Source organism: Barbus barbus (assembly GCF_936440315.1).
Source record: "Barbus barbus genome assembly, chromosome: 34".
In the NCBI taxonomy this organism is placed as follows: Eukaryota; Metazoa; Chordata; class Actinopteri; order Cypriniformes; family Cyprinidae; genus Barbus; species Barbus barbus.
This window is the reverse complement of record NC_136762.1, coordinates 26,499,269-26,526,904: the sequence shown is the minus strand read 5'-3', so window position 1 is coordinate 26,526,904 and position 27,636 is coordinate 26,499,269. Positions and strand designations below refer to the sequence as shown.

Genomic DNA, 27,636 nt, shown 5'->3' with positions numbered 1-27,636 from the left:
GGAGGAGTTTTTGGTGAGGTCCGTTGGCAGATCGGGCAGGCCTGGCAGAACCGCTTCACCTCAGCCTCCAGGCCGGGCCAGTGGAAGCGGTCGCGGATCCGCTGGATGGTGTTTTGAGGCCCAAGGTGGCCAGCCATAGGGTGAGAGTGGGCCAATTCCACCACCGTCTCGGTTTTCGTCCGTGGCACCACTAACAAAGTCTTTTCCTCCCCCCTTCGCTCCGCGACGCAGTAGAGCAGGCCTTTCTCCACAATGAAGTGGGGGACCGGGTGAGGGCCTGGTTGGACTTCTTGGCCGTCGATCACCCTCACTTGAGTCCAACAGTGCTTTAACCGGTCGTCCTCGTGCTGGGCCTTGCTGAAGTCCCCCCCTTCCGACACCTGCTGGAAGACATCATAGAATAGGTTAGGATTACGGGAGGGAGACTCACCATCTCTTGGACTGTCGGAGGCCAGCAGCACGGGACGACGCCGGTCCCCCTTCGCTCGTTGGGGTCTTCGGCGGCTCCCGCTGAAGCTGGCAGGCTGAGTGGCGGGGACGAGAAGGCGGTCGAACCCTGGCCAGTCTCTTCCAAGGAGCACCGGTACGGGCAGATCTTTCACAATCCCCACCTCGACTGGCCATGTCCCCGGCGAAGCCGCGATGGTGACTCGTCGTGCGGACACCTCCCGAGTGTCTCCATGGACGCACGTGATGGCCAGGCGGGCCCTAGAGTCCGGGCGAGGGGATAACACGGCCGGATTGACGAGGCTGACCGCACTTCCGGAGTCCAGGAGGGCCTCAAACGGGTGGCCGTTTACCTTCACTTCCGCCCGTGGAGCTCCTCCTGGCGGGGCGTGGTGAACGGCGCAGCCTGCCAGCCAAGTCCGCCCGGACGAGCGGGGTGGTTCAGTGGGCATGGGCTCGTCCTGGGGAGCGGGAGCCGCCGGCCTGCCTACTGGCCGCTGGGTGCCCTCCGGCGTGCGTCGCTCCTGGCCCACCCTTCGGGGAAAAGGCGGCGCTCGCTCCCCAGCCTCCCGCTGTTGGGTCGCATCCGCCAGTTCGATCGCCTCTATGAGCTCGCCGAGAGTGGTGGGGTTCCGCATGCCTGCGGCCTGACGGTGGGTGCGGGGAAGCGCACGCAGGAGCCGGTCGATGACCACACGCTCCGCCACCTGGCTGGCGGTGGGATCCCCGGCCAGCAGCCAGTGCTGCGCGAGACGGGAGAGTTCGGCTGCCTGAGCTCGGGGCGGCAATCGCGGACTGTAGCTCCAGTCCAGGAACATTTGGGCGGCTGCAATCGGGGATAATCCCAGCCGCGACAATATTTCCCGCTTCAGTTCGGCGTAGCTGTCACTAAGCTCAGAGGGTAGTGAGAAGTAAGCACGCTGCGCTTCTCCTGTCAACAGGGGGGCTACCAGCCGTGCCCAGTCCCGGTGACTCCAGCCCTCGCGGGTGGCGACGTTCTCGAACATTTGCAGGAACAATTCCACATCATCGCCGGGTGTCATTTTAGGCAGCAGCTGGGCAGCCTGGACACGGGGATCAGGCGGAGCGTGTTGGGTGGCGTGAAAAGCGGCGAGCTCGCGTTCGGCCTCTCCCTGCCGGCTGGCGATGTGCTCTACAATCTGCTGCTGGCGGATGCTGACCTCGGTGAGGTGCTTCAGCAGCTCTTCCATGCTGCAGGGAGGAGCGTCCGCCTGGTGAGAGGGGAAAAGAAGGAAAAAAAACACAACAATTCAGTGTCTGTGCAAGGATGGGTGGTTACCGGCGATCCCTCACTCACATGCCCGCATTCTCCACCAGTGTGGCGGGGTGAGGAATCACACGACAACAGAGAATGGCAGGGAAGTCCCCGAAGGGTGGATTTATTAATAAAAGTGAAGAAACCACATGCCGGGGTGCTCATCCGTGGTAGTGCTGGTAGTGCTCGTAGTCCTGGTGCTCCCAGAGCGGCGTGTCCGTGCGGGGCGGTGCTGATCGGTCACGGGCTTTCTATGGGAGAAGGTCAGAACAGACGTTAACATCCAGTCTTCTGGAGTGATCACTCACTTGTGTTCGGGTTGGCGGCGGCTTATATGGCCGCTGCTTGATTTGCCAGCAGCCGTGACCGATCAGCCCGGGATGAGGACTTTCAGGTGCTCCTCGTGGGTTACCAGGGCGACGCTGATGAGGCTTCGGGACACGTGTTACAATATATATATATATATATATATATATATATATATATATAGCAGTTGGTTTGGTAACTGGATCTGATATCATAGTAACAGTTATGTTATGCTGACTGGATTGTCCCATAGCTTTTTATTAAAGGACCCTGCATTATAGTGATGCTGTGTGCCTTCTGGTGCCAGCTTGGGATTTTGAGTGTTTTAGAACCTCTAGTGTCTTGAAATAATTTTTTGAGGAGCTCTTGTGTTTGTTATAGGCCTTCTCTGTCAGGTCACACAGCTGTTGACTAGTCATTGTGTGGAGGCAGGCCGTGATCAGTGGTGCCTCACAATGGCATGTAGATTTCGGATGGAGACCTGGTTTGGTATCCAGGATGTCTGGGTCTGATCATGTTTTATTAGGGCTTGTTTCATACGGTTTCTGCAGGATTTTTAAGCTCAAATTCAATTACTTTTTAAGGAACCATGGGAACCCTGGTTATCCTGTGTAGATGCAGTCTCAGGTGGTCTTGTTAGATGTTGCTTGCAGGTGATAGTCAATGACTTGCCGCTAGGTGTGTATGTCATGGTCTCCTGCGGTGTTTAGCATGAAGTGATCAATATTCCTGGCAATATCTGTTGAGGTCACTTTGTGTGCTATTTTAGAGTTTGTCTCGATTAGTCCTTTCCCTTCCGTGTGTTTTAGAAAGCTGTCTAGTGAGATCCCCCATGCATCTCTGTACTTAGTAAAGGAAGTGTGCAATGCTTCTTGTTGCAGTCTGTAGGAATGTTTCCGTTCTCTTTGGACCATGTCAGGCTCCTCTTTTATGCTACCAAGTTGCAGAGTCTGGGTTTGGCTTAAGCTCTGGCCATGTTCAAATGGCCTTCACAGTCCTTAGCTCTAGCATCATCTTATTTTAGTTCCATTTTGGCTGTTTTCGACTGCTACTGTGTACTATTACTTCTTTCTGTAGGTCCTGTCAGCTGTGAGAGCCTCTTGAAGTTTTGAACTCCATCCTACCAGGTCCATTTGTTGAATTTGAGAATATAGTTCATATTGTTGAAGCACTCAATCAATATTTTATTTTCATATTGTGCAAAAACAGAGGAGGTGTCTATGGTTTGCTTTCAGAGGGGAAGGGAGTCTATACCAGTTTTTTGTGTCCTTCCGTTCGCTGCTCCTTGCACTTTCACAAAATGTAAGGATGTAGTCTTTAATGCACCTCCAACAACACAGCATTTGCATCCTGAATCATTTTGATGATTGGTTGGTATTAGTTCACTCAGAGTTTCACTAGCTACACAGCATCGAGATGTCATCCTCAAGCATTTGAGAGACTTGGGGTTGCAAGTAAGCCTAGACAAGAAAGTTGAAGGCTATTTTCCCAAAGTAGTCTTTGTGTCCTTTAGGTCCGAGGTAATTGCCTTGTAGACCTTTTTTCCTTCTCCATTTGAGATGAATGAACAGGAGAGGTTTGTGTATGCAAACAAATAAATTTAAACAACTTTGTCTGCTTTGGAGGTTGCACCAGGGGTTCTTGTTGGAGGTCGCTGCAGTCTCCAGAGATTATCACATTGTCAATGCAATTTCTGGTGCTTGGGAGACACATGAGTTACTTTTACCTCTAAGCATCCTAAACTAGGACTAGGCCTTTGCTGAGGGTGTTTCTTTTCAAGACACCTCTAATGCAGCAGGTTGGTTCTCTCCACATAGCCTACTTTTGTGAGATTTTATGATCCCTGTTGACAGAAGTTAGACTGTCTGTTAACCTGTGGTTGTGTCACCATAAGTGTCAGATGAACCGAGTACTTGGCAGCTACTGTTCACATAGCGCAATGGTATATCATCCCCATTGTGTTATTACCCAGTGCTGAGTTTCCTACAAAAGGAAGTGTCTAGGTTACTAAACATAATCCTGGTTCCCTGAGTGGGAATGCAGATGCTGCATAGTTGGCCATGCTCACTGTCGTGCACCTTGCTGAAAATCTGAGATGATAGTACCAAGTGCTTGCCTATAAGATTGCTATATGTATAAAGGTTCAGAGACTTCAGCCAATGATTTAACATGATTCTGTAGGGCTTCAGACCACAGGGCAGTCGTGGCCTAATGGATAGAGCATCTGACTTGTAACCCAAGGTTGCGGGTTCGAGTCTCGGGTCCGGCAGGAATTGAATAACAAGCGCTCTCTCCACCTTCAATACCACAACTGAGGTGAGACCCTTGAGCAAGGCACTGAACTCCCAACTGCTCCCCGGGCACCGCAGCATTGGCTGCCCACTGCTCCAGGTGTGTGTTCACTACTATGTGTGTGCACTTGGATGGGTTAAATGCAGAGCACAAATTCAGAGTCACCATACTTGGCCACACGTCACTTCAAAATTTAAAAAAAAACAAAATCTAAAAAATACCATAGATGTGTTCCCATTGCTTATGACGCAGCACCTCATTTCCACTTTGGGACCCAGGATTACATTTCGTAACCTACACCATTTCTTCACATAAAGTGGAATTAAGAATTATATGACAAAATGTAAGTATCCTCAAGTATCCTCTTTAAGGAATTTGTTGAATAAAGTCTGTTCTGAAACTCAAGTACTGAGACTTGTTTTAATTTTTTTTTCATCATGTAAAGTGTTTTGCTATTGTAGTTCTGTTGTATGCTGTACTTTTGTAAGTTCCTGCTGTATTTGTTATTGCCTATTAATAAGGGGACCAAAGAATCTTGGGCTCTGCAATCATGCAAAAGAGTGCCCCATTTAGAAATCATAGCATTAAAAAGTAAACTTTTGCTTTTTTACCTCCCCAGATGTAAAATGAAAGAGTGCATCAAAGGCTTACAGTATGTGTGAGGACCTTCTCTTTCTCAGCTGGCACTGGCTGCAGATGGAGGTGGACTGCAGTAGCTGCATACTAGTTTCCCACTCAAGAATGCCCCTAGAGAATGCAAGAATGCATTCAAACAGCAGCGCAGGAGTGAAGAACTATTAATACACTGTACTGATGGCCTTCACACTCCCCATCCCCCCAAAACAGGACAAAGTTGCAAACATGTGTATACAATTACGTATTAGGGGTGTAAGAAAATATTGATAAACGTGAGTATCGCAATATTTTGTTTGGCGATACTGTATCGATTCTCAAAAACGGAATATCGATATTTCTAAAAACATTATAAATCATACAGGATTCATGGAAGTTGTTTAATTTTGAGTTCATATCCCGACTGCTAGAGAGCGGTCTTCATCTCAGAACTTAAACAGTGACAGGAAATACTAGCATTAGGGCACCATTAATGTTAGCGTTAATATAGTTCGCTGCCAGTAATAGAGGATGAAAGAATTGTTCCAGTTCCCGTTTCGGTGTACAAAGCTGAAGTGTGGCATCATTTGGGCTTTTGTGGTAACGTCCGCCCCAGGACCGCGGCGTGAGCGCAAACTCGGTTCCGCCGCTTGCCGCGTCCCGTAGAGCCTTTACGCAAGGCGCGGTGGGCGGAATTAGATGTGTTCGACTTGAAGCGGCCCTGCGCAGAATGACATCAAAGTACTGCGATAAGAGAGCAGACAGATCCTTATGCTTTTGAATTGCTCTCGCGGTACTTTGATGTCATGCACTGATCATTCTGCGCAGCGCCACTTCAAGTCGAACACACCTATAGTGTCGCCGCGCGGCTGCAGCTTTCTCTCATGTTGGGAGCATTTTGTGCAGTTCGGACGGTGCTCGCATCGCATTTCTGTGATTCCATGCGGAACATAAATACAAACTGAAAAACCTGTAAAATCCAAGTTGAAAGGTTCTGAGAATGTTCAATATCTGTATTTATTTTATTGTTTTACAATTGTTTTGTTTTCTTTAGGAATCCTGCAAGCAATTTATTTTTCATTGATACTAAGCAGATGTATTTTTTTTGTTCTTTTTTTGTTCTTCTCCAAATTACTGAAGACCTCCAGGATCACCACTCACCTGTCTCACTCGTTGTTCCTCAGCTCATTGTCAATAAATACATGTCAATTCATCTCTCTCTCTGTCTGAGTGCTACTTCTGTAACAGAAGACCGGACCAACACCGACAGACACGCAGCATGAGCACTGGCGAAGGAGTGCAACGGATTTTTGTTGCAATGTTCCCTAGCTCCTCGGACAGCCTTGGTTTGTTCAACATGAGCCAAATAATTCCTGGCATACTGGTGAGGTCCTGAAATGTGGTAACCAATGTTTCACCAACTGTTTTCCCAATGCACCTAAACCTGTCTCTCCTTCAGTTGAGCCCATCGTCTTGAACTCCACGACCATAGAAAGCCCTCCAGAGAAGTTATCAGTCGACATTCCTGCCTGTTACTCCCATTTCAGTGACGTGTTCTGCCCCCAGAAAGCCTCCCAGTTGCCTCCACACCGGCCATGGGACTGTGCAATAGACCTCTTACCGGGTGAGCCAGTGCCCCGTTGAAAAATTTACCCACTCTCTATACCCGAGCAGAAGGCCATGGAGGAGTATATTGAGGAGGCACTCAAACAAGGTTATATCCGTCCCTCCACATCCCCTGCTTCTTTTTTGTTGCCAAGAAAGATGGAGGATTACGACCTTGCATCGATTATCAAGCCCTGAACAAAATAAGTCAAATTCCGTTATCCCCTTCCTCTCGTCCCAGCGGCGTTAGAACATCTTCGCGGAGCCACCGTGTTCACCAATTTGGATCTCCGCAGCACCTATAACCTCCTCAGAATACGTGAGGGGGACGAGTGGAAGACGGCCTTTGTGACACCTACTGGCCACTATGAATATCTAGTCAACGCCCCCTCCGTATTTCAAGATTTTATGCATGAGGTGCTCTGGGAGTATCTCCACAAATTTGTGTTGGTTTACATAGATGACATCCTCATCTACTCCCGGACCATGGCCGAACATCGCCACCACGTTGCGGAGGTCCTGCAACACCTGAGAGCCTTCCACCTATTACTCAAGGCAGAGAAGTGCTCTTTCCACCAGTCCTCAGTGCAGTTCCTTGGATATAACATCGACAGCAGTGGCATCCAGATGGACGAGGGGAAGGTGGACGCCATTCGTAAATGGCCCACTCCTGACACCATTAAAGAGCTCCAACGTTTCCTGGGGTTCACTAACTTTTACCGCTGCTTCATCCATAATTACAGCTCCATCACCAACCCACTGACCAACCTGCTCCGCAACAAACCCCAAACTCTCTCCTGGACCCCAGCCGCCACTGAAGCCTTTGAAATGCTCAAAGAAGCATTTGCGAACGCCCCAGTCCTTGTACACCCAGACCCCAAGAAACCATTCATTGTGGAGGTCGATGCATCCACCTCAGGAGTTGGTGCTATACTCTCCCAGCAGCAGGGGACACCAACTAAACTCCATCCATGTGCCTTCTTCTCTCGCAAGCTCAGCCCGGCGGAAAGAAACTATGATATAGGTAACAGAGAACTTCTCTCCATTAAATTGGCCCTAGAAGAGTGGAGGCATAGGTTGGAGGGTGCACAACATCCCTTCACAGTGCTCACCGATCACAAGAACCTACAATATCTGAGAGAGGCCATGAGACTGAACCCTCGTCAAGCCCGATGGGCCCTCTTTTTCACACACTTTAATTTCACGATTACTTACCATCCAGGTCCCAAGAATGTCAAGGCCGACGACCTGTCTCGCCTCTATGACTCCAAGGAAGAAACTAGTGAAGAACCCGAATCCATTATCCCCGAGAAGCTCATCGTAAGTCCCATTCAGTGGAATTCAAGTCCGTTCACCCCCTCCAATGCTTCCACGGCCACGCCGCCGGGCTGTCCATCCGGCTTGCAATATGTTCCCAGGGCTCAACGCACACCCCTCATTCAGTCTGTTCATTCATCTCTGGGTACTGGCCACCCAGGGGCCAACAACACCCTCTCGCTGCTAAGAGATCGCTTCTGGTGGCCCAATATGGCCGGAGATGTTAGAAGGGTCGTCCAAGGCTCTGCCATGTCCAAGAGTCCACGCCACTTACCAGCAGGCAAGCTACTTCATCTGGCCATTCCCAACCGGCCCTGGTCACACCTAGGAGTTGACTTTGTTACGGACCTACCTGCCTCCGAAGGTAACATGCATCCTGGTGGTCGTTGATCGATTTTCTAAGTCATGTTGTCGTCTTCCTCTCAAAGGCTTACCCACAGCTATGGAGACTGCAGAGTTGATGTTCAACCACGTCTTCCGATACTTTGGTATTCTTGAGGATATCGTCTCTGACCGTGGACCACAATTCATATCAAGGGTATGGAAAGCCTGCGTCAAGCTCCTAGGTGTGACCATCAGTCTGTCCTCCGGATACCACCCCCAGACGAACGGGCAGACCGAAAGAAAGATCCAGGAAGTAGCACGATTCCTTCGACCCTTCTGCCATGGCCACCAGGACTCTTGGAACCAGTTCATTTGGCTGGGCCGAGTACGCCCATAATTCTCTGTCAACCTGCCACAGGTATGACTCCGTTCCAGTGCGTACTCCGTTACCAGCCATCCATGTTCCCCTGGTCTGGGGAACCATCAGATGTACCATCAGTGGACTACTGGTTCCGAGAGAGCAAGAGGGTCTGGGACGCTGCTCACCACCATCTTCAGCGAGCAGTGCGTTGGCGGAAAATGACAGCTGACCTTCGACGATCCGAAGTTCCCCAGTACTAACCTGGACAGAAGGTCTGGCTGTCAACCAGGGACATCAAGATGCGCCTACCCTGCAAGAAATTAAGTCCCAGATTTTTTGGCCCCTTCACCATAGTCAAGCAAGTCAACCCGGTCACTTACCAGCTTCAGCTTCCCCCTCAGTACAGGATTCACCCCACATTCCATGTTTCACTGCTTAAACCTTACCACTCTCCTGTTTATCCCCCCACAGAGCCTGGCCCGAAGGAGGAACCCCCTCTCCCATTGATCTTGGAAGAAGGTGCCATCTACCAAGTCAAGGAGATCTTGGACTCCCGGCGCCGTGGTGGTCGGCTGGAGTACCTTGTAAACGGGGAGGGCTACGGTCCAGAAGTGAGATCATGGGTTCCCAGAGATGATGTTCTTGATCCTGTCTTACTTGAAGAGTTCCATGCCAGCCATCCGGAATGTTCAGTTCTCAGAGGGAGAAGTAGACCACCATGACGTCGGGGTTCTCGGCCCTCGGGAGCGGGCCGTGGAGAGGGGGGTAGTGTCACAGATCTGCCAGGCTCTGCCACCAGCCAATAACAGCGCACTCCCTCACCAGAGTACTGATTACATGCACCTGCACATCATTGTACCACTCATTAGCCATGCCATAAAGACACACACCTCACAGCACTCAGTGTCCGGTCTCGTTCATGCGAAGAGGACTGCCATAGCTATCACAGCTCTATGACTACTACTTACCTCCTTGTCTACGTACCTGCAGTGTCTCCTCCCGAGTGTGTTCTCCAGCGATCCCCAGTCAGTCTGCTCCTGTGTTCTGTCCCAGTCTGCCATCTTGGTGAGGTGTGTGTCCAGTTCGTGTTCCAAGTTTCCTGTCAAAAGAAGATACTCAAGTTAACACTTCTCCAGATTACTGAAGACCTCCAGGATCAACACTCGCCTGTCTCACTCCTTGTTGCTCAGCTCATTGTCAAAAAATACATGTCAATTCATCGCTCTCTCTCCGTCTTGAGTCCTACTTCTGTAATAAAAGCAGGGTTTAAAAATATATATGGCATTTTTATAAAATACATTTTATATATATATTTAACTAAAGAATCCTGCAAGCACTTTAATCTTTCCCCCTTTACTCGTACTGCGCAAAAAGTGGTCCAATAACGTTGAATGTTGCACGGACTGATTATTGCAAATGTGTGTTCTGGTTAAACAATTTTTATTTATTGCTAAAGTTTGCATATGGTGGTGTTCTCTTAATGACAGCTTTCCTAAAAAATGGATCCTATTCCTAAAATAAGAAATATCACCTTGCTTGCTGTATTGCAATGTATCGCAATATATTGTATCGCAACACCTGTATCGTGATACGCATCATATTGCCAGATTCTTGCCAATACACAGCCCTATTGCGTATGTACATTCACTGAGCATTAATAGGAAATGAAAGGACAAGATGAATTGACCTTTATTGATGTAAAAGCTAAGCTCTTATTGAGATTTATTCTTATAGAAAACTCACCATTTCCCCTCTCAAAATATTTTCAGTTATAGTCAATCATTGTACTCATAAAGAGGCATATAAGGAATTTTCTGCTAAATTCCATGGGTATATACTTAAGTGCTTTATATACGGTGGCCAAGAGAGTTCAACACGCTATAACTTCAGAAAGCACATGCAAATAGAAAGAGCACCAGCAAATTAAGAAAACATCTTTATCATCTTGTAACTTGAATGCAATGTAAGTCGCTTTGGATAAAAGTGTCTGCTAAATGCATAAAAATGTAAATGTAAATGTCAATCTTCATCACTACTCGCAAATACAAAAACACACTGCAAATACAACACAAACAAATAAAGAAATGCGCTATAATTCACAAAATAAACAAATACAGAAACCCACAAGTAGCACAGACCACAACAAAATTTAAATTAACCATGTTTTTTTTTGGTGTATTGATTGCCATTTGTATAACCACAGTTGTACAAATACCATGGTTAAGATATGGTGGTAACACTTTATTTTTCGATTCTACTAACAGTAAGTAACTTTGCAACTACATGGCAACTAGCAGTCATTAGTAGAATGTCTGCTTAATATCTTCTAACAGTTTATTTTGATGTATCCACAACATATACTGACTATGATAAACTTTGCAAGTATATGTCAACTTATTCTACTAACCCTAAACCTATCCTAGCAGTCTACTCTGAGAGTTAGTAAACGTGGTTGCAAATTAATCTGAATTAGTTGACATTAGGGATGGGCATTTTTGGCAATTTCTTATTTAGATCATCGATAGGTTTCAAAAACGAGTAATCGAGTACTCGGGGGGCGGGGCATGGCCGCAATGGAGATAATGAAAATATCTGAAGACTAGTATGAAAATGAATGTTAAAAATAAAAATATGGCATGAATGCCTATGAAAACACTAACACATGATTAGAACACTGTTAGATTATGATTATGATGCAGCAATGTTATTAAAAAAGGAGCATCTAAAAATTTACCATAAGTTAAATATGTTTAGTTTCTACAATATATAAATGACATCCAAATATCGTAAAAAGCGCGATATAAATACACTTGAAACATGAAACTTGAAAAGGAATAGTTGCCTGGGGTGAAACTGTGTGACTTTATGCCAGTAAACTAAAGCCAGTAAGCTATGACATATCCTATGATATTAATCAGATAACTTCGATACATAACATAGATGTAACATTACATCTTGCATCTGCACAAAAGGAAATGCCAGTGAACTTTAAGTGCTATAGCGAGAGAGAGTGCTATATTTTCGTCTACATTATCAAGTGATTCCTGAAATCGCGGCGTGTTTTCAAAGCCATACAAAGTAAGAAAACATTTTTAATTGAAGTATGCCTACTGCTGAAATATGATGAAAAAAGCACTGCTGCATTGTTATAACATCAGTATTTCTTAAAAAGAAATATCTAAAAACAATACGACTGTCTCAAATAACTAATAATATCGGGCATGCAACTAAACAATGGTAATATGCAGTGCATTCAGCATGTTAATAAATGTTAATATCCCAATGCATCCTATGTTAGAATAATCATGTATGTAGCTAACCCAGACGTCACTAGCCTACGTGATTTTGAAGCCATACTTCTCTTTCTTCGCTATGACTTAAACCAAGAATGTTACATAGGTATCTTGCTTTATTGAAGATCTTATTCTGACTTGGGTGATGATGACCAACCATAGTGTAGAATATAAGGCTGTCCCCTCCCATGACCAGTGATATTTTAGGGCCTTCTCAGCCCACCCCAATGTCAGCCATTTAGACATGCCACGGCTACCTTCAACAGTCTTTAGAGCCTGGTTTCGCCTGTTCATGATATGACATCCATTTAGTCAAACTCTTTCTCTTTAGACATGCTTAGACATCAACACTCATCATATAAACCTTGGCACAAAAAAAATAAAAAACCTGGTCAATTCTAAATATTACAAATCATGCTATTAAAAAGTCAAAAAAAATAAAAGGAGAACATAGTAAGAAAGTTCAGCTGCATAATTAATTCAAGTCGCAATGCATGCTGGGAGCAATGAATATGCTGCATCCCAGCACGCACTTCAGCATGAAATCTTTTGTTCAGAAACAAATCACCATAATGGAGACTTAAAACAAAACAGGAGCCAAACCTCTTCTGTACATATATGAAAGTAATAAAGGCAAATTGGTAATGCGTGAAGCTGGTGATGCTGTTTGTGGAGTTGCTAAATCATCTTCTGCTGAGATCTTGAGAGATTGAATGTCTTCTTTTATTTGGCTTATTTCATCTCCAGTCAAATGCAGTTGCTGTGTTTCTGCTTAATATCTTCTTTTTCCTCTGTTCTTGTGTTTCTCTTTCCTTCAGTGATTCTGCTTGTTGACAGTAGTTGTCATCACTGTTGGTCAATTATGAACAATAATTAACTGCAACACTGCTTAAGTGTTACTTGTTACTGTCCTTAGACTGGACTCCAGACACCAAGCTGTGTACATTTACCACCAAAGATTTTGCCGTGCATGTACCAAGACCCAGTATGTGCCAAATGTCTGTGGGGAAAAAAAGCTGGAATTCACTGGCAGTGGGAATAAAGTTAATCTATCTCCAATCATTGAGATCAAAAATGTTTAAAAACTGTTTTAAAATGTAGTACAACTAAATAGATTTAAGAAAGAGAAAGTGAGCAAGAGAGGGAGAGGAAACTCAATGCTTATCTTCCGCTACTTCTTCATGTCTGAGGTCTATTAATGCCTCCCTAAGGAGGAATTAATAGTTTCCTTTTCTCAAAGCAGAAAAAAAGACAAAAAATGCTTAAAGTAGCCTCTCTTGCTCAAGTAAGACTGAGACTGCCACCTGCAGGTCTCTCTTTGGCTCTCTGTTGCCACTGTCTGACATGAATGTAACTTTATTTTTATCCCTGTCCCTCAGAGTTATAGAGTGGCTCACAATGACAGCGATTCACAGCAACAAAACTTCATTCATTTTCAGTGAGAGCTAGCCATTTCCGGCAAACACAAGCAAGAGCAGCCATTGATGATGTGACAAAGGCTGTTTACACTGGATGCATTTAGACAGGAACACAAATCTTTTTTTTTCTACTCATGTTTGTCCCAGATGATTTATTGGTGAAATGTGTAAAGAGACAAAAGGGCATGAGATCTGACTTTCCCACATCCTATTCTGAGCCTCTTCAAAAATGTGTTAGTCAATCAGATATCTGTGTGCATGGTGGCTTAGTTGGCGTAGCTTAGTGATATGTAGATCTTAGTGGCTTAGTGCTCTGCAATGAGCAGATCTTCACTCTCATTGGTTTGGAGACTGGATGGATCCATGGACATATGCAATATGTGAACATTTTACGTCTAAACGTGTTCGCTGGGCACAGTTCTGTCACCGACAAGTGACTCATTGCAAATAAGTACCCCATTGCATGATATGCCGGGTATATAAACAGGTTCTCCTGTAGGCAGGTCAGATGGACAGAAATCAATTATTAATAACAATTGCTAGTTTTACTTATGCTTTCCTAATTTAAAACTGATTAAGACTTACCTACTGATTCTGAGTCTAAATAAATTATGTAACTACTGAAAAAAGGGAAATTCCTGTGGTGTAGATGGACAAACACTAGATGGCACAAAAGCAGTGCAATTAACATTAGTCTGTCATGCAGCCACCACTGGAGAGTGCTTATGTTGGTCACATGACTTGCAGGACCTTGACAAAAGCATACAAACACACACACATAGCCTCCTGCTTTCTGTTTCTCAGAAGTTTTGATAGGTGTGTAATATCCTGTGTGTTGAGGTTTTACGCAGAAGTAACCTCATGTGTCGCACACACACATTCTCTTGCAGTTCTCAGACACTAAACGGCTAAATACATTGTAAACATGTGCTCAGCTGATGCAGCTGCGAGTACAAGTGTAAATGTGTTCTGTCCACAAATGCTTTGTTTTTAGTGACCAACATGTGAAATAACCTGTTATTTTGCTTCACAGTTGTCTCATATGTGTGGTTTGCAGAGTGTTGTTTATACAGATAGCGTGCAAAACTGTCTAAATTCATAGTAACAAACATGCCAGAAAGATCTAGCACTCTTAAATAAGCACATACACACAAATACATAGTAAAAAGGATATTTCAATCAAAAAAAAAAACTCAAACGTTGTCACCTTCATGTCATTCCAGCTGCAGAAACTTTTCAATTAGGTACAGTAATTGTCAAATTATCTGTTTTGATGCTGTCTGTGTGTCAACTGGCTCAAACCAGATGAGGATATAAGCCTTAATGAGTCTACTTCACTAAGTTATTTTTAAAGACTTGAGAAGCAAATGGTCTTGGGGAGGAGTTGTTATTTTCAGTGGTATTCTTGGTATTGCTCGGAGATCAGGACACAAGTTTACTTCTTTTAAAGTGCTAGTGATTAATGTGAGATGCAGAGAAAGTAAAAAAAAAAACATTACAAACGCTCAAATATTTAGAATATGTGTAGAATCTTATTCAATCATGACACCTTTCAAAATAGTAAGAGCAAATACAGTGACTTGCTACTGCCAAGACATGCTGCTGTGAACAAACAAGACACACTTATCCATAGCAGATCTATTCAGGTGGAGCTGGGGGAGGTGGAAGGTTTCTGAAAGCGTGCTGCAAGTCTTTCAGGGGTATTACAGCAAACACAGAACCAAACTGTGATATCTAGAGATTCATGACTGGACTAGATACATACAGAGCAGTGTGTTTCTAATCTAGAATCTCTAGATTTCAGTATTATTCTCCACTTAATCTGGTAGATTCTTTGTGACAGGCATGCAAAGCAACCAACCACAACCAGAGCGCTGTTTAGGGCCCGATCCTGAAACTTACCACAATAATAGACCAGTGTGTGCAGGGACTAGTTCAAACAATAGTGCAGTCAATGCAAAAGTTTCAAAGTGCGTCACGCAAAACCAAAACCCTAAGCAACTGTCAATGCCTTTTCAATACGGGATGGTCTGTTAGCTTGCCATCTGAGGCTCATCCAATTGCCTGTAGCTGTTTAATAGTTCATACCAACCTAATCAGACACATTTACACATCTCTATTTGCTAAACAGAACCCAACTTGATTTTATTAGTTCTCTCTCTTAGAGATAAACCTAAACCTTTCTCAGAAATCGCAAGTCTCGGAGAATAGAGTGGAAGAAAACAAGGGGTAAAAAATGGGAGTATGTGAGAGCGAGGGTCCAGGAGCAGATTGTGGGAGTATGTATACTGCCAGCGTGATTTTGGCTCTTTTTCCTGGTCGGGTGATGTGGAGGGCGGGTGCTGACTGGTGCGTCCAGCTGTGCACAGCTGCAGCTGATCTGTGTGATACAATGTTGTCAGTGTTTCCTGCTCTCCACTTCTCCAGAAAGAGAGAGTGTGTGTGTGTGTGGTTTTGGAAGACACTCACTGGATCTGCAGAGGCTGGCCAGGCAGACAGATACAGCAGGGGACGGAATGGCAGGAGAAGACGATGAGAGGGCACACACTTACTGGACTTAATCAACATGATCTTCAGACTTTACTTTAGTCTAATTCTGATCTTAGACCTCATTTTATCGCTTCTGATGACCCCAAATTAGTCCTAGCTGTGAACCAGTTAAAATAAGCTAGCGTTCACTCTAAGAAGTGGTTCCTCAGAGGATTCAGCGTCAGGTTGGGATACCCTGCAGCTCTATGTTGGCTTGGGATCTTCAGGCATGGGCTGTACCACCAGTCTACTACACTCCATAATGAGAAGAAACCATTTACACATCTTTTCTCACCAGCAGGAACAACTTCTCTTGGAAATCAGTGCACCGGAAGAGGGGATGGTCACCAGCGAACCCGTTATCATCATGGTAACCAGAGCTTCTTACCTCCCAAACTTTGATAAAAAGCAGCAATTAATGGAAACTTCCAGAATTCTAAAACATTTCAAAACTGCAGATTTTGGAATCAGAATGGAATTTGCATGCTTAGTTCTTCACTCTCAAAATTTCACTATAACTCTGACATAGAACACTCATTGATTTAATGGAATTTAGTTTCACATTTAGTATGTAGTTCCCTTTCGATACTTCACTTGTACTGCGTCGCTAGACGCTATGAGGAAAAACTCCTTTTTCTCCGAGGACTGAAGACTTCGGGCAGTGTGACTGCACGGCCATTGGCTCGTGCAGTAAATAAAAACTAGCCAATGGCTTGTCAGCAGCGCTGCACGAGCCTATGGCCACAAAGCCCGCCAGAAAGTACCGTGCCGTGCCATTCCGCTGCACGACTCAAGTCGTCGCTTCAGTCGAATTGGCCTAATGTCCTATGCAGCACCGCTGCAGGGTTGTAAATGCACATGTAAAACTGTTTATGGATCATTTTTGCCCTTACCTAAGCCACATACCTTCTATGTAGAAATCAGAGAACAATTTAAAATACTGTATCAATGCATTCTGTCACCTTTAAGTACTGAGTAATATTAATTAACTACATGTACTTACTATATGGTAAGATTAGGATGAGGGTTTGGGTTAAGGTTAGTTGCATGTAATTATGCATAATTTATTGTTATTACTATAGTAAGTGCATGTAACATGTAACAAGCACAGCATGAATAAAGTTAGCTACTTTTTCAATGAAACACAATTATCTAAGAAAGCTCAGTCCAGATGTTCCTGTGCCAAACCTAACGATCCAAAGTGGAATTAGCTTTATTATGTAAACAGACTGGTGACTGATACGTTATATTGTCTCTAAGTGTCTCTTAAGTGCAGAATGCAGAACAGTGATCTGATGTGATTTGTCTTTCATTGATGGGGTGTTTAACAATGGAAACAATGGCAGTTTTGCAACATACAACGAGAATATGCTAGTGCATTCCACATTATATCGTTTCACATATATGTCCATCTAGTGAAGATCTAGTCTTGTGTGTGCATGAGAGGTTTAGAAAAGAGCTGGAGTGGGGTTTGATCCAGCATGCAGACCTGTTTCTGACAGACAGAGAGCGGAAGAAGTAGTGCCGCAGGCACACCCATGGGAACTGAAACTCCTGGAAAAATGCTGGGATCTTTGGGAAAAACCGAGCAACAGCTGTGCTTATGTTCTGTTGGGACCGAGAGACAGATCTGAGATCTGGGGTCACGAGAGAGCGAGGCAAAGAAAGTGACTTACGCTGTGTTTCATTTACTATGTTTAAGTTGATATGGCTCATTCTCAGTCTAATGAGTAGGAATACATGTCAACTGCTGCAGTGATTTTCCATGTAGGTCAACAGAAAAAGAAAAAACAAGCCTGAAACCAGCTCTGCATCTGGAGTTACTTATGCCTTCATTCATTTCGTTTTGCTTTTTTCTCCTTTTACTCTGTTCTTCTAAGAGGGGCTTTAGAAAAAAAATGATTTGCGTTTCAGCCACAGAACTGCAAATATACATTCAAGATAACTGATTGTTTTCTTTGACACTGCAAAGGTTTAAAATATAGCTTTATTTTTCAAATCTTATCAAATGTATATGTCATCTTTTCATCATGCTAAGCTCTTAAAGTGATGAGTGTTGACTCTTAACCTGAAGGTCAATGAAATAAGTCTCCTTACAATTTTCCCCCAAGTGCTTCTATTACTTCTAAAACATACTTTCCTGAATTATTTTGACATGCATTTTTGATAACTGATCAATCAGGCTTTCTGGAATATCACATCTCCAAATAACCCTGTTATGTCTTTTAAGTAATTGGCGAATTTATGGTCAGCAATTATATATAGCTTTAACATGTTAATTGATATGACAATGTTAATATCCTATATAATGCTTACTGCAGAGCCATGCTACTATAAGCTTGTTTGTATGCCGTTGTTTCTTGAAAAGCATACATAAATGCCATATTGGATCTAGACAGGTGGAGCTGGGGGAGGTGGAGGGTTTCAGAAGTGCTCTGATGTCCACTTACAGTCAACACTGAACCAGGCTATTTAAATTTTGAGTAAACAATATAAATAGCTGCAGTATCAGTGGAGGCCAGGCAGTATGTGGGCTGGGGAAAAGCATGTTAATTTGTATTGTTTAATGCCAAATTTCCATTTCCTGTAGCTAGAATTATACGATCTCCCCTGGCCCCACAAATCACTCTACTTCCGTACATACCCTATGATCGACCACCATCAGCCGCATGTAGGGCACCCAACCATTGTGGTGTCTGTCTGGCTGCTTGGTTGATCCTATCAGTAAGCTATAAGTGTGTGTAAGTGCACACAGCCAATACAGTCAAAATAATGTCAAATATGGTTCAAAGTGGGAAAAAAGTGAACACAGCTTACATGCAGACAGAGAGAGTAGACAGAGTAATGACAGACAGCGAAAGTTATGTGTGTATTCCGGCCATGCCCCACTGAAGAAAAAGCATGTGAGAGTGGTGTTATGGTCTACAGCAGGGTTCCTCAAATCTTGCCCTGGAGGGCCAATGTGCTGCAGAGTTTAGCTCCAACCCTGATCAAACTCACCTACCTGTGATTTTCCAATGATCCTGAAGACACTGATTAGCAGCTCAGGTGTGTTTGATTAGAGTTAGAGCTAAACTCTCCTGGATCTCGTGGGCCAGATTTGAGGATCCCTGGTCTAAATAAGCATGGGTTGACATGAAAAAAGTAGCAATTTTACCATTAAAGTAAGGAAGTGAAGTCTGCTGTGTTTCACTGACAGCTAAAACTGTGACTATCAGCTCTGCATAAAATAAAGACGACTAAAGCACTGCTCATGCATGAAAGCAATGTTGTAAGGAAGAACTGACCTCTTAAGTAGGCCTTAAGCTGCAGATATGATTCCCCTAAGTAAACCTAAAAAAATTGCTGAAAAGTTCAGAGCCTCATAATGTATGGCGTATGTGTTAATTATTTTTATTACGTGGCTCTCTGAAATGCTTGATTCTGATTGGTCAGTCACAAAAGACAAGTCTCTAGTCTCTAAAAGCACAACTAGTACCATCTTGCATCTCACTTATGGACGGTATTGAAACTGAAATCAGAGGACTTCAGTATGAAGAGTACTTTAATATTGCAGTGTTGATCTTGTTGCCTGTTGTGACACACAATAATTACATGCATGTGATCAGCCGCACTGTGCAAACATCACTCAGTGGATGCAGACGATATGAAACAATGCCTGTTTCTCTTTTCTCACCATAAATGTATTGCCATGCCATGGCAAAACCATTGGAGATATTAAAAAAATAATTTCGCGATTTATCATCTTCAGTTTCTTGGCATATACAGTTTGTTGACAAAATTTGGTGCAGTATTTTAAATTTAATTGCATGCACTTTTCACAAAATCTTACAAAAAAGGTGGACTTCCTGTTGAGCTTCTCAGGGTAAATGACTTCAGGTATTACCTAAGTTTGCCACATGTTTGTGCAGTGTACATTGAAACACTGTCAATACATTTTATTAACTGTCGACAACTTCTGTTAATCAGATAGGGTTGTTTCGTGATCCCTATAATCTCAAAGTGGCCAAATATTGGCTTTTTCATAGACGGCAGCTGTGATGATGTAATTTTGTAGGCCATCCCATTAGTGAGCATCACTGTGGTTCCCTCAACAAAAACCCAATAGGACTTTTCCATTGGTCTTATTGGGTTATTGCAGAAAAAAAGCTCTGTGGCCAACAAAATTTTATAATTCTAACAATTTAAAACCTAAAAACAATCGGCAGAAGTAAAAAAATAAACGTAGACTATAACCAAACTATTAAGCAACTGTTCCAGTCTTTATATAAGAGACATCTTCCCTGAAAGTTTGAGAATAGAATAGTTTTTAAAGCCTTTAAAGCTTGCTAGTGAGTAGATGAGTTGACCTGTTCGATGTGATGATGTTTAAAGTCTGACAGCCTCTGTAGTCTCATTTAACTGCTTTTTCAAGACAAATAAAAGCTTTATAAAACACAAGGGGGCATTACTGATGTATTTTATGACAGAGAATAAATTGTGAAGATATCTTGAGCTTGTGATCACCACTGACCTTATGTCAGGCATTTAACCAAAACCCCATTGACTTTGGGACGAGGGAACTGGAAGTGGTAAAATGCAGCTTGTTTCTGGGTTTTGGCTTACAAAAATACATCATCCCTGCATCACTCTATTGGCCAGCCAATATACAGAATCAGCATCTCACTACTCTACACACTAAGATACACACAGCTTTCATTACACTGATTGTAAGGGACTGGTGTAGCTACTTCCATCTACTCTCTGATATATAAAAATACAACCCTGAGAGTGTAAGTGAGCCAAAATGCTGACGTGTTACACTCTTAAAAATAAAGGTGCTTCACGATCCCATAGAAGAATCGTTTTGTCTAAATGGTTCATAAGGAACCTTTAACATCTGAAGGTTCTTCAGATTATAAAAAGGTAAGAAAGAGATGACCGAATGGTTCTTTGTGGAACCGAACATGGTTCTTCTGTGGCATCGCTGTGAAGGACCTTTTATGCACCTTTATTTTTAAGAGTGTCCATGCACTTTTGATATATGTGGTTCATTTGTGAAAAGCTGTCTTTATGGCTGTCATTGTGGCTCTCCATCTGTCTCTGCCGCTGAAGTCACATGTCAGTGCAGGTCTACTTCCCCCCCGACCACGTGCTCCATCTGACAGGTTTCACTTGCTCTCAGGAAAGTTTTGCTTCTCTTGCCAAACTGTCCGTGGCCTCTGCATATCAGCGCGTGCGTGTGAACCTGTGCATAATTATGAGTTTTAGGAGTAAAATCACGTTTCGGAAGAAGATAAAAAGCAGACGGGTGCGGTCGGACTGCAATCGAGTGAGCTGTGTATGTATTTCATCTTTCTGAATGTAATATTTCATCTCTGCTTTGTGTTTGCGCTCCCGTCAGTCTGTTGCATTTTGAAGTTATTGAACGTTTGTTACCTTAATTCAACATCTGATGCTCTCGTACAGTTTAGATTTGATACATGTGTTTGTTGATTTCACTGCAAATTATTTTCTGTTTGCGTTTGACAAATGTCTGTCCTCTGGCAGTTCCCTTTATTTCTTTTATAAAACACGTGAATGCTGTTGGTTCTTCTTTTAGTCAGTGTTTGAGCTGAACTGAGGATAATTGGTGAATTATAGATGAGCTTTGTGTTGATTGTTTCTTTAACATATATGCCATTGGCTGATGGGCAATAATATTTGTTGCCATGGAGAAAGACTTTCCTCTGTTGTGTTACTAGTAGTGACTGTTTCTTGTTCTCCAAAGCCTGACTGTATAGGATAATATTGTCTTGATGACGATGAGATTATGAGATTATTTTTGTGGATATCGTTCTTAAGCAACCACTAGCCACTTTCAACCTGAGGTCTGCACACAAATCTGACTAATTTGCTAAATTAATTTATCAGTTATTATACACTCTGATATTAGTGTCACAATCTAAATATACTGTAAAAATAAAGTGTCAGTTTAATTAAATGTAGCTCATCCAGTGGAGATAATACTGGTAATTATCAGTTTATATGTTCTTATAAATTTCATAGAATGATATATTGAAATAAAATTTATCTGAATGTAGAAAAAAAAAAACTGCATAAGAAAAAAAACATCTGTAGTTCTTGTAAAATCAAAAATTTCAAAGAATCTCAATTTGTTTTTGTTTTTTTAATTGATAAAAAGAGGGTAAAGGTATAACATAGTGAACCATGGTAACATTCAAAACTTTGACATTTTAGCAAATTGATTCATTAATGAGAAGTTACTGATCTGATATTATATGTTTTTAGGTAAAACATATTAAAAAAATATGAAGCTCACGTTTTACCGGGTCAAAACTGACCTGGGAATGCAAAAGGTGTATACTTTTAAAAAATTATATATATATTATTTATTTTATTTTTTTTATTTGAACATTTTGTTATAATGCTGTCAAAATATTTAGGCTAGTTAGTTATTAATTAGGGAATTATTGATTTCTACCATATCAACTGGATGGCTAAACATATTAAAATTATTTTTTACTTTTCTTACTATAGAGGTATATAACGCAAACGCTTCTATAGAGGTATATAACAAATTTTGTGTAAACTAACTCACAGGACAGGTTTAAAAATGTAGGTTTTTTTATATAATTCAAAATGCAAGATGTCACACAGATAGGTCCATGGACATCTTGAGATTACAGTGCTGTTATTGCACATGTGTCAGACTGCGTTGTCAGTGGTGTCAGCATGCTGTTGGATTTCTCCTGTTTAAAGCTAATTCGGTGCTGATATTAGCCTCAGATCTGCGACACGGGAAGCTGTTGTCAGTGTATTGTATGTATTAATGTATTTAGCTGTTTATTAATAGTAAGGTAGTTGTTAAGTTTAGGTATTGAGTAGGATTATGGATGTAGAATATGCTCATGCAGAATATGTGCTTTATAAGCACTAATAAACAGCCAATATGTTAATAATAAGCATGCTAATAAGCAACTAGTGAGAATTGGTCCCTAAGTGTTACCATTTTTTTCGTTTTCTTGTGATCACAACTTTTTTTTTAACTAAATTTGTTTGCTCATTATCACAACCTAATTTTCTCATCATCTCGTCATTACAAAAGTTGTTTTCTTGTGATGTCCAATCTATTATCCATCAGCAACACTAACTGTAAACTAACAATGAACTAATAAAACTTGAATTAATAAAATAATTAAGTACTTCTGTTTCTGAATGAATAAAGGGTAGCACTTTAGTTAAGGGACCAATTCTAACTATTACCTGTTTGCTTCTTAGCATGCTTATTATTAACACATTGGCTGTTTAGTGCTTATAAAGCACATATTCTGCATCCGTAATCCTGCCCAATACCTAAACTTAACCACTACCGCACTAACTATTAATAACCAGCAGATTAGGAGTTTGTTTAGGCCAAAGTTAATGGTTTGTTAATAGCAAGAATTGGACCTTAAAATAAAGTGTGAGCAAATAAAGCAGTAATGATCACGAGTCTGTTTTGGTCATATATCCTATCCTACATGACAAGTAAAAATCATAATCAAGTCATTTAATATCATTTTATTTCAAATGCATGAGGTTACTTTATGTTTCTGGGAGTTAGCATCAGAGAGGACCTCTCCTAGTCCTAACAAAGCACAATATCGCCTCTGAGAAGACTAAGGAGAGCTAACCTTCCTCAGATGTGGTTGGTCATCTTTCACATATGTGCTATAAAGAGCGTCTTATCTGACTGCGTGACAGTCTGGTACCAAAACTTTAACACTTAACACTGTATATGGCATTTCGTCATGTTGAAAATTAGTTTATTATACATCAGAGATGATGAGAAAACTACTTTTATTAAGTTGATATTTTCTGAAAATTAGGTTGTGATCAGAAAAATGTAAGAAATAGAAATAACCATATCCCAAGGCCTCTTTTAGAGCTTCTTTGTGCTTATATTAACTAGTTACTTATATGTTTCTGTTTAAGCCATCAGTCTTTGTTATTTGATCTTAATAAAAAAATACATGTTTAAAAGTGCAATTCCCGATGAAGAACAGAGACAAATCCAGAAGTCAGTTAGGCTCGTCTTAAGTGTCATTTCTGCTTTTTCAGTTCATCTTCCTGCTCACCGGTCCAGTTTTAATCAGCTGAGACAGGGTCAGAGTTCTCCGTCTGCTTCGATTAGTTTTCTGTTATTTGCCACACATATTCCTGTCAGGTTGGTGTCATACTATCGGCACACAGAGAAGCGTTTGCGTTTGAACTTGCATGCTGTCTTTCACGTCCACATTCCCAAACTGGGTTACTGATTATGAACCATTATGTCTCAACCCGCTGCTTTTTAGAGTATAGTTACGGTACCACTCCACTCCAACCGTTTCAGATGCTGCTCATCACTCACACTAACCAACCAATGATACAACATAAGGGGCACTTGGTTTTGTCCATCAGGAATTGTTTGGATGATCTTTGTTGTAATTTCTGTATTAATGTGAGTGGCAGGTCGCTTTAGAGGACAGACTGAACTAGTCTGGCTATATTGCCCAGCCCTCATACATCAGAGAAGTGGCATGTTAATGTCTTGATTAAAGATTTGGAGGGCACATGTTTTTTTGTTTTATTTTGTACAACTGTTGAAAATGTAGTTTTAACTAATAGTTGGAGTTTCCATCTGCCGTATTGAGCCCATTGGTTATTTATAGTAATTCTGGCTCATTGGTCATCAGTCTTTGTGTTTCATTATGTTTGTGATTAAAATGGCTACAATTCTGAGTCTGATGATCTTATATATTTTTTAGTACAAAGGAAAAGGAAAAAAACTGATTATCCATAATGTTGGAAACAGGGTTGAATAGCTTCAGGTTTTGAGCTTGACCAAAACAGGTGGGTGTTAAGAAGTGGTTACAAGTGACCAGAAGTGAAATCAGATTAGACGCTTCCTTTCAAAGCTCTTTATTTGAGTGTCACGGCACATTTTGAATGTCTGCTTTGGCTCACAAACCAGTTTCAGGTCTTGTATTCTCATTTAACGAGCTGATGAGTTGAATCATGTGTGTTTGATTAAGGTGACGTGCAAAATGTGCAGTGTTGGGGGCTCCAGGAACCACTGCTTTAAATGTTCTTTTGTTTTTTCCACATCACTCTGCACTTCATACCCTCATAATTGTGATATCCTTGTGATTTGTTTTTAAAGAAAGCACTAAAATGTCACATTAATGTAAGTATTCAGAACCTTTTCTATGACACTTGAAATTTTCTTCAGGTGTTTCCTATTTTTATAGACCAAGAATGCCCAATCCTGCTCCAAGAGGGCCAACATCCTGCAGATTTTAGCTCCAACAGACTTGCCTTTTGCTGCATTTGCACTACAAGTCTTAATGTACAGATCTGATGTTATGGCCGCCTGTTTACATTCACTTTAGACACAACTGGTATCCTATATCTGTGTTTACATTCATTCGCATTTACATTCATTATGTAGCTTTTAATAGCGAAGCTATTGTATTTATAAAAGTCACGGGGCAAGGGTTGAAAACCAGCTCCTGAATATTGTGCAATTTCTTAGATATAAATTTCCTGCCTCAATAAAATGCAAGCGCATACAGCACATCGGTATTTAAACGCTGTCTTTATGGGCAAACCTGTTGCTCTCACATTGTCGGGGCTCAGAGTTCTGAGGGGAATCGGATATGTGAGTTTAGACGCAGGTCGGATGTCCAGATCCCGGATATGTATCCAATTAAAATCCACATTTGGAAGTGGCCCAGATCAGATGCAAAAAAACGGATCTCGGGCAGATTTGTGTGTTTACACATGTGCTACAAATTCTAATCTGTGTCAGATGTGAGCAAAAATAAGATCTTTTGTGCCAGTGTAAATGCAGCCAAAGTTTCTAGTGATCCTGAAGATCTTAATTAGCTGGTTCAGGTGTGTTTAATTAGGGTTGGCGTTTCAGTGATCCTCCAGGAACAGGTTTGGAATTTGTTGGTCTTTCTTTGATTCAGTGGAAAGAGACAGTAGAGATGTGACAGGGAATAGCAGGGGAGAAGAGTCCAGGATTGGCACCAGAAAAGGCCTGGACTCAAACCGCATACATGTCACGAGCATAGACCAGGGGTCTTCAATCCTGCTCCTGCAAACCAACTGTTTAGCTCCAGCCCTAATTAAACACACCTGAACCAGCTAATCAAGCTCTTCAGGATTGCTTTTGAAAAATCACAGAAAGGTGCGTTGAAGCAGGTTGGAAACAAACTTTGCAGGACAGTGTGTCTCCAGACCTAAAGCCCTAAACACACTGGATGATTTTCGGCTGTCCCAGACGAAAGATTGGCATCGTGAAACAATAGAAGAGCCACAGCTCTTCTACACTTTGACTGGAGTCTACCTGTGGCAAATTCAGTTGATTGACATGATATCTTTATGTGTCTATTAAATAACTTAAGATGCATATGAGAGCAAAAATTCATTCAAAAGAGCTGAATAAATTATTTGTAAACGTAGTCATTGTATGAACATCATTAAAATAGTCCATGTGACATGAGTGGTTGAATACGGCTACAATAATGCTTTTTGTGTGTCATGGTACACGCGGCGAAGACTGACATGGAAGAGAAGAAATTGTTGAATAAAGCCCCACACACAAAAAAGTATTCTGGAAGCTTTCGGTTGAACCACTGATGTCACTATTTTACCGATGTCCTTACTACAGTATGTTTCTGTGCCTTGACTGTGGTAGTTCTCTCAGATTTCATCAAAGATATCTTAATTTGTTTTCCAAAGGGTTTGAAATGACATGAGGGTGAGTAATTAATGACAGAATGTTCCTTTTCTGGGTGAACAATCCCTTTAAGGCTTTCCAATAGCACAGTGATTTATTTTTCTAGATCTAGCCGCCCAACTGAGCAGCCAGGAAAGCAGGATTCTGTGGTTTGATGAACCTCAACTCCAAGCATCATGTTTAGAGGAACCCAAGCACTGCTTATCATCTGAGCAATAGCTTTCTGCTGGGGAAGGATGGTGGTTTTCAGAGACTGGGACTGGGGAACTGGTCAGGGTAGAAGGAAATATCCTTAATGAAAACATGATTCAGAGAGATAATGACCTCAGATTGGGCTGAAGGTTCACTAAGCACACAGAGGCAAACCAAGAGTAGTTTAGGGTCGACTTTGTGAGTGTGTTTGAGTGGCCCGGTCAGAGACCAGACCTGAACCCAATCAAACATCTCTGGAGTGACCTGAAAATGCCTGTCTGTTCAACATGACACAGCAGAAGAGGATCTGATACAAAGCATGACAGAAAATCCCAGAATCAGTTTTTGTCATCTGTGTACTTTCTGAATAGACAATATGATTACCCTTTATAGAAGCATACAAAACCTTACAGTTGAGTTTATTTGCACAGAGATTTATCTGTTTTATCTGCTCTGGAGCAGTCGTAGAATTGGATCTTAACATAAACACTGTTGCTCAGGTTCATATTTGGCTGAGAAATCCACCTGATGTGAAGGATGCTTTCCATGCTTATAGCTTTATTCTGAAGTGGGTTTGATTCCACTTAAAGCTTCACCATCAGAGGTTATGTGAAGTATAGCAGCCTTCAGAGTCAGAGACCTGAGACCTCTCCCTCCAATTTATTTTTCATCTGTATTTTACACTCAACATCATCGAAGATGATGCAAGTAGAGGTCTGCACCCGACCAGATTTCTTGCGACGCGGGTTTGAATTCCCAAATAAAACATGGTAGCAGTCGGTAACTCTGGTGTAATGTGAACCGGAGCAGGCAGTCTAACAATATCCCGTTCCCGAGGTCCTCTCAGAACAACATATCTGTGCTTTTTTCTTATTGATCACCGGTACAGCCTGCACTCAGGACTGTTATGCACGCGC

The 27,636-nt window shown here is 42.3% G+C and overlaps 1 protein-coding gene across 3 annotated transcripts in view; it reads left to right on the top strand.

Moving 5' to 3' along the window:
- The window catches only part of LOC306854427 (dedicator of cytokinesis protein 10-like), a gene marked incomplete at its 5' end in the record, with an annotated part of 110,294 nt that overhangs the window by 18,938 nt on the left and 63,720 nt on the right, over positions 1-27,636 (top strand). Inside the window, one exon of one of the 3 annotated variants that reach the window (XM_079392401.1) lies at positions 16,010-16,150. The exons of 1 other annotated variant lie outside the window; for it this stretch is intronic. In XM_079392401.1, coding sequence (XP_079248527.1) covers positions 16,010-16,150 — 141 coding nt within the window. Of the gene's footprint in view, positions 1-16,009; positions 16,151-20,931; positions 21,101-27,636 lie in introns of those variants that run through there. One more of the 3 variants, XM_079392403.1, reaches the window with a different exon arrangement.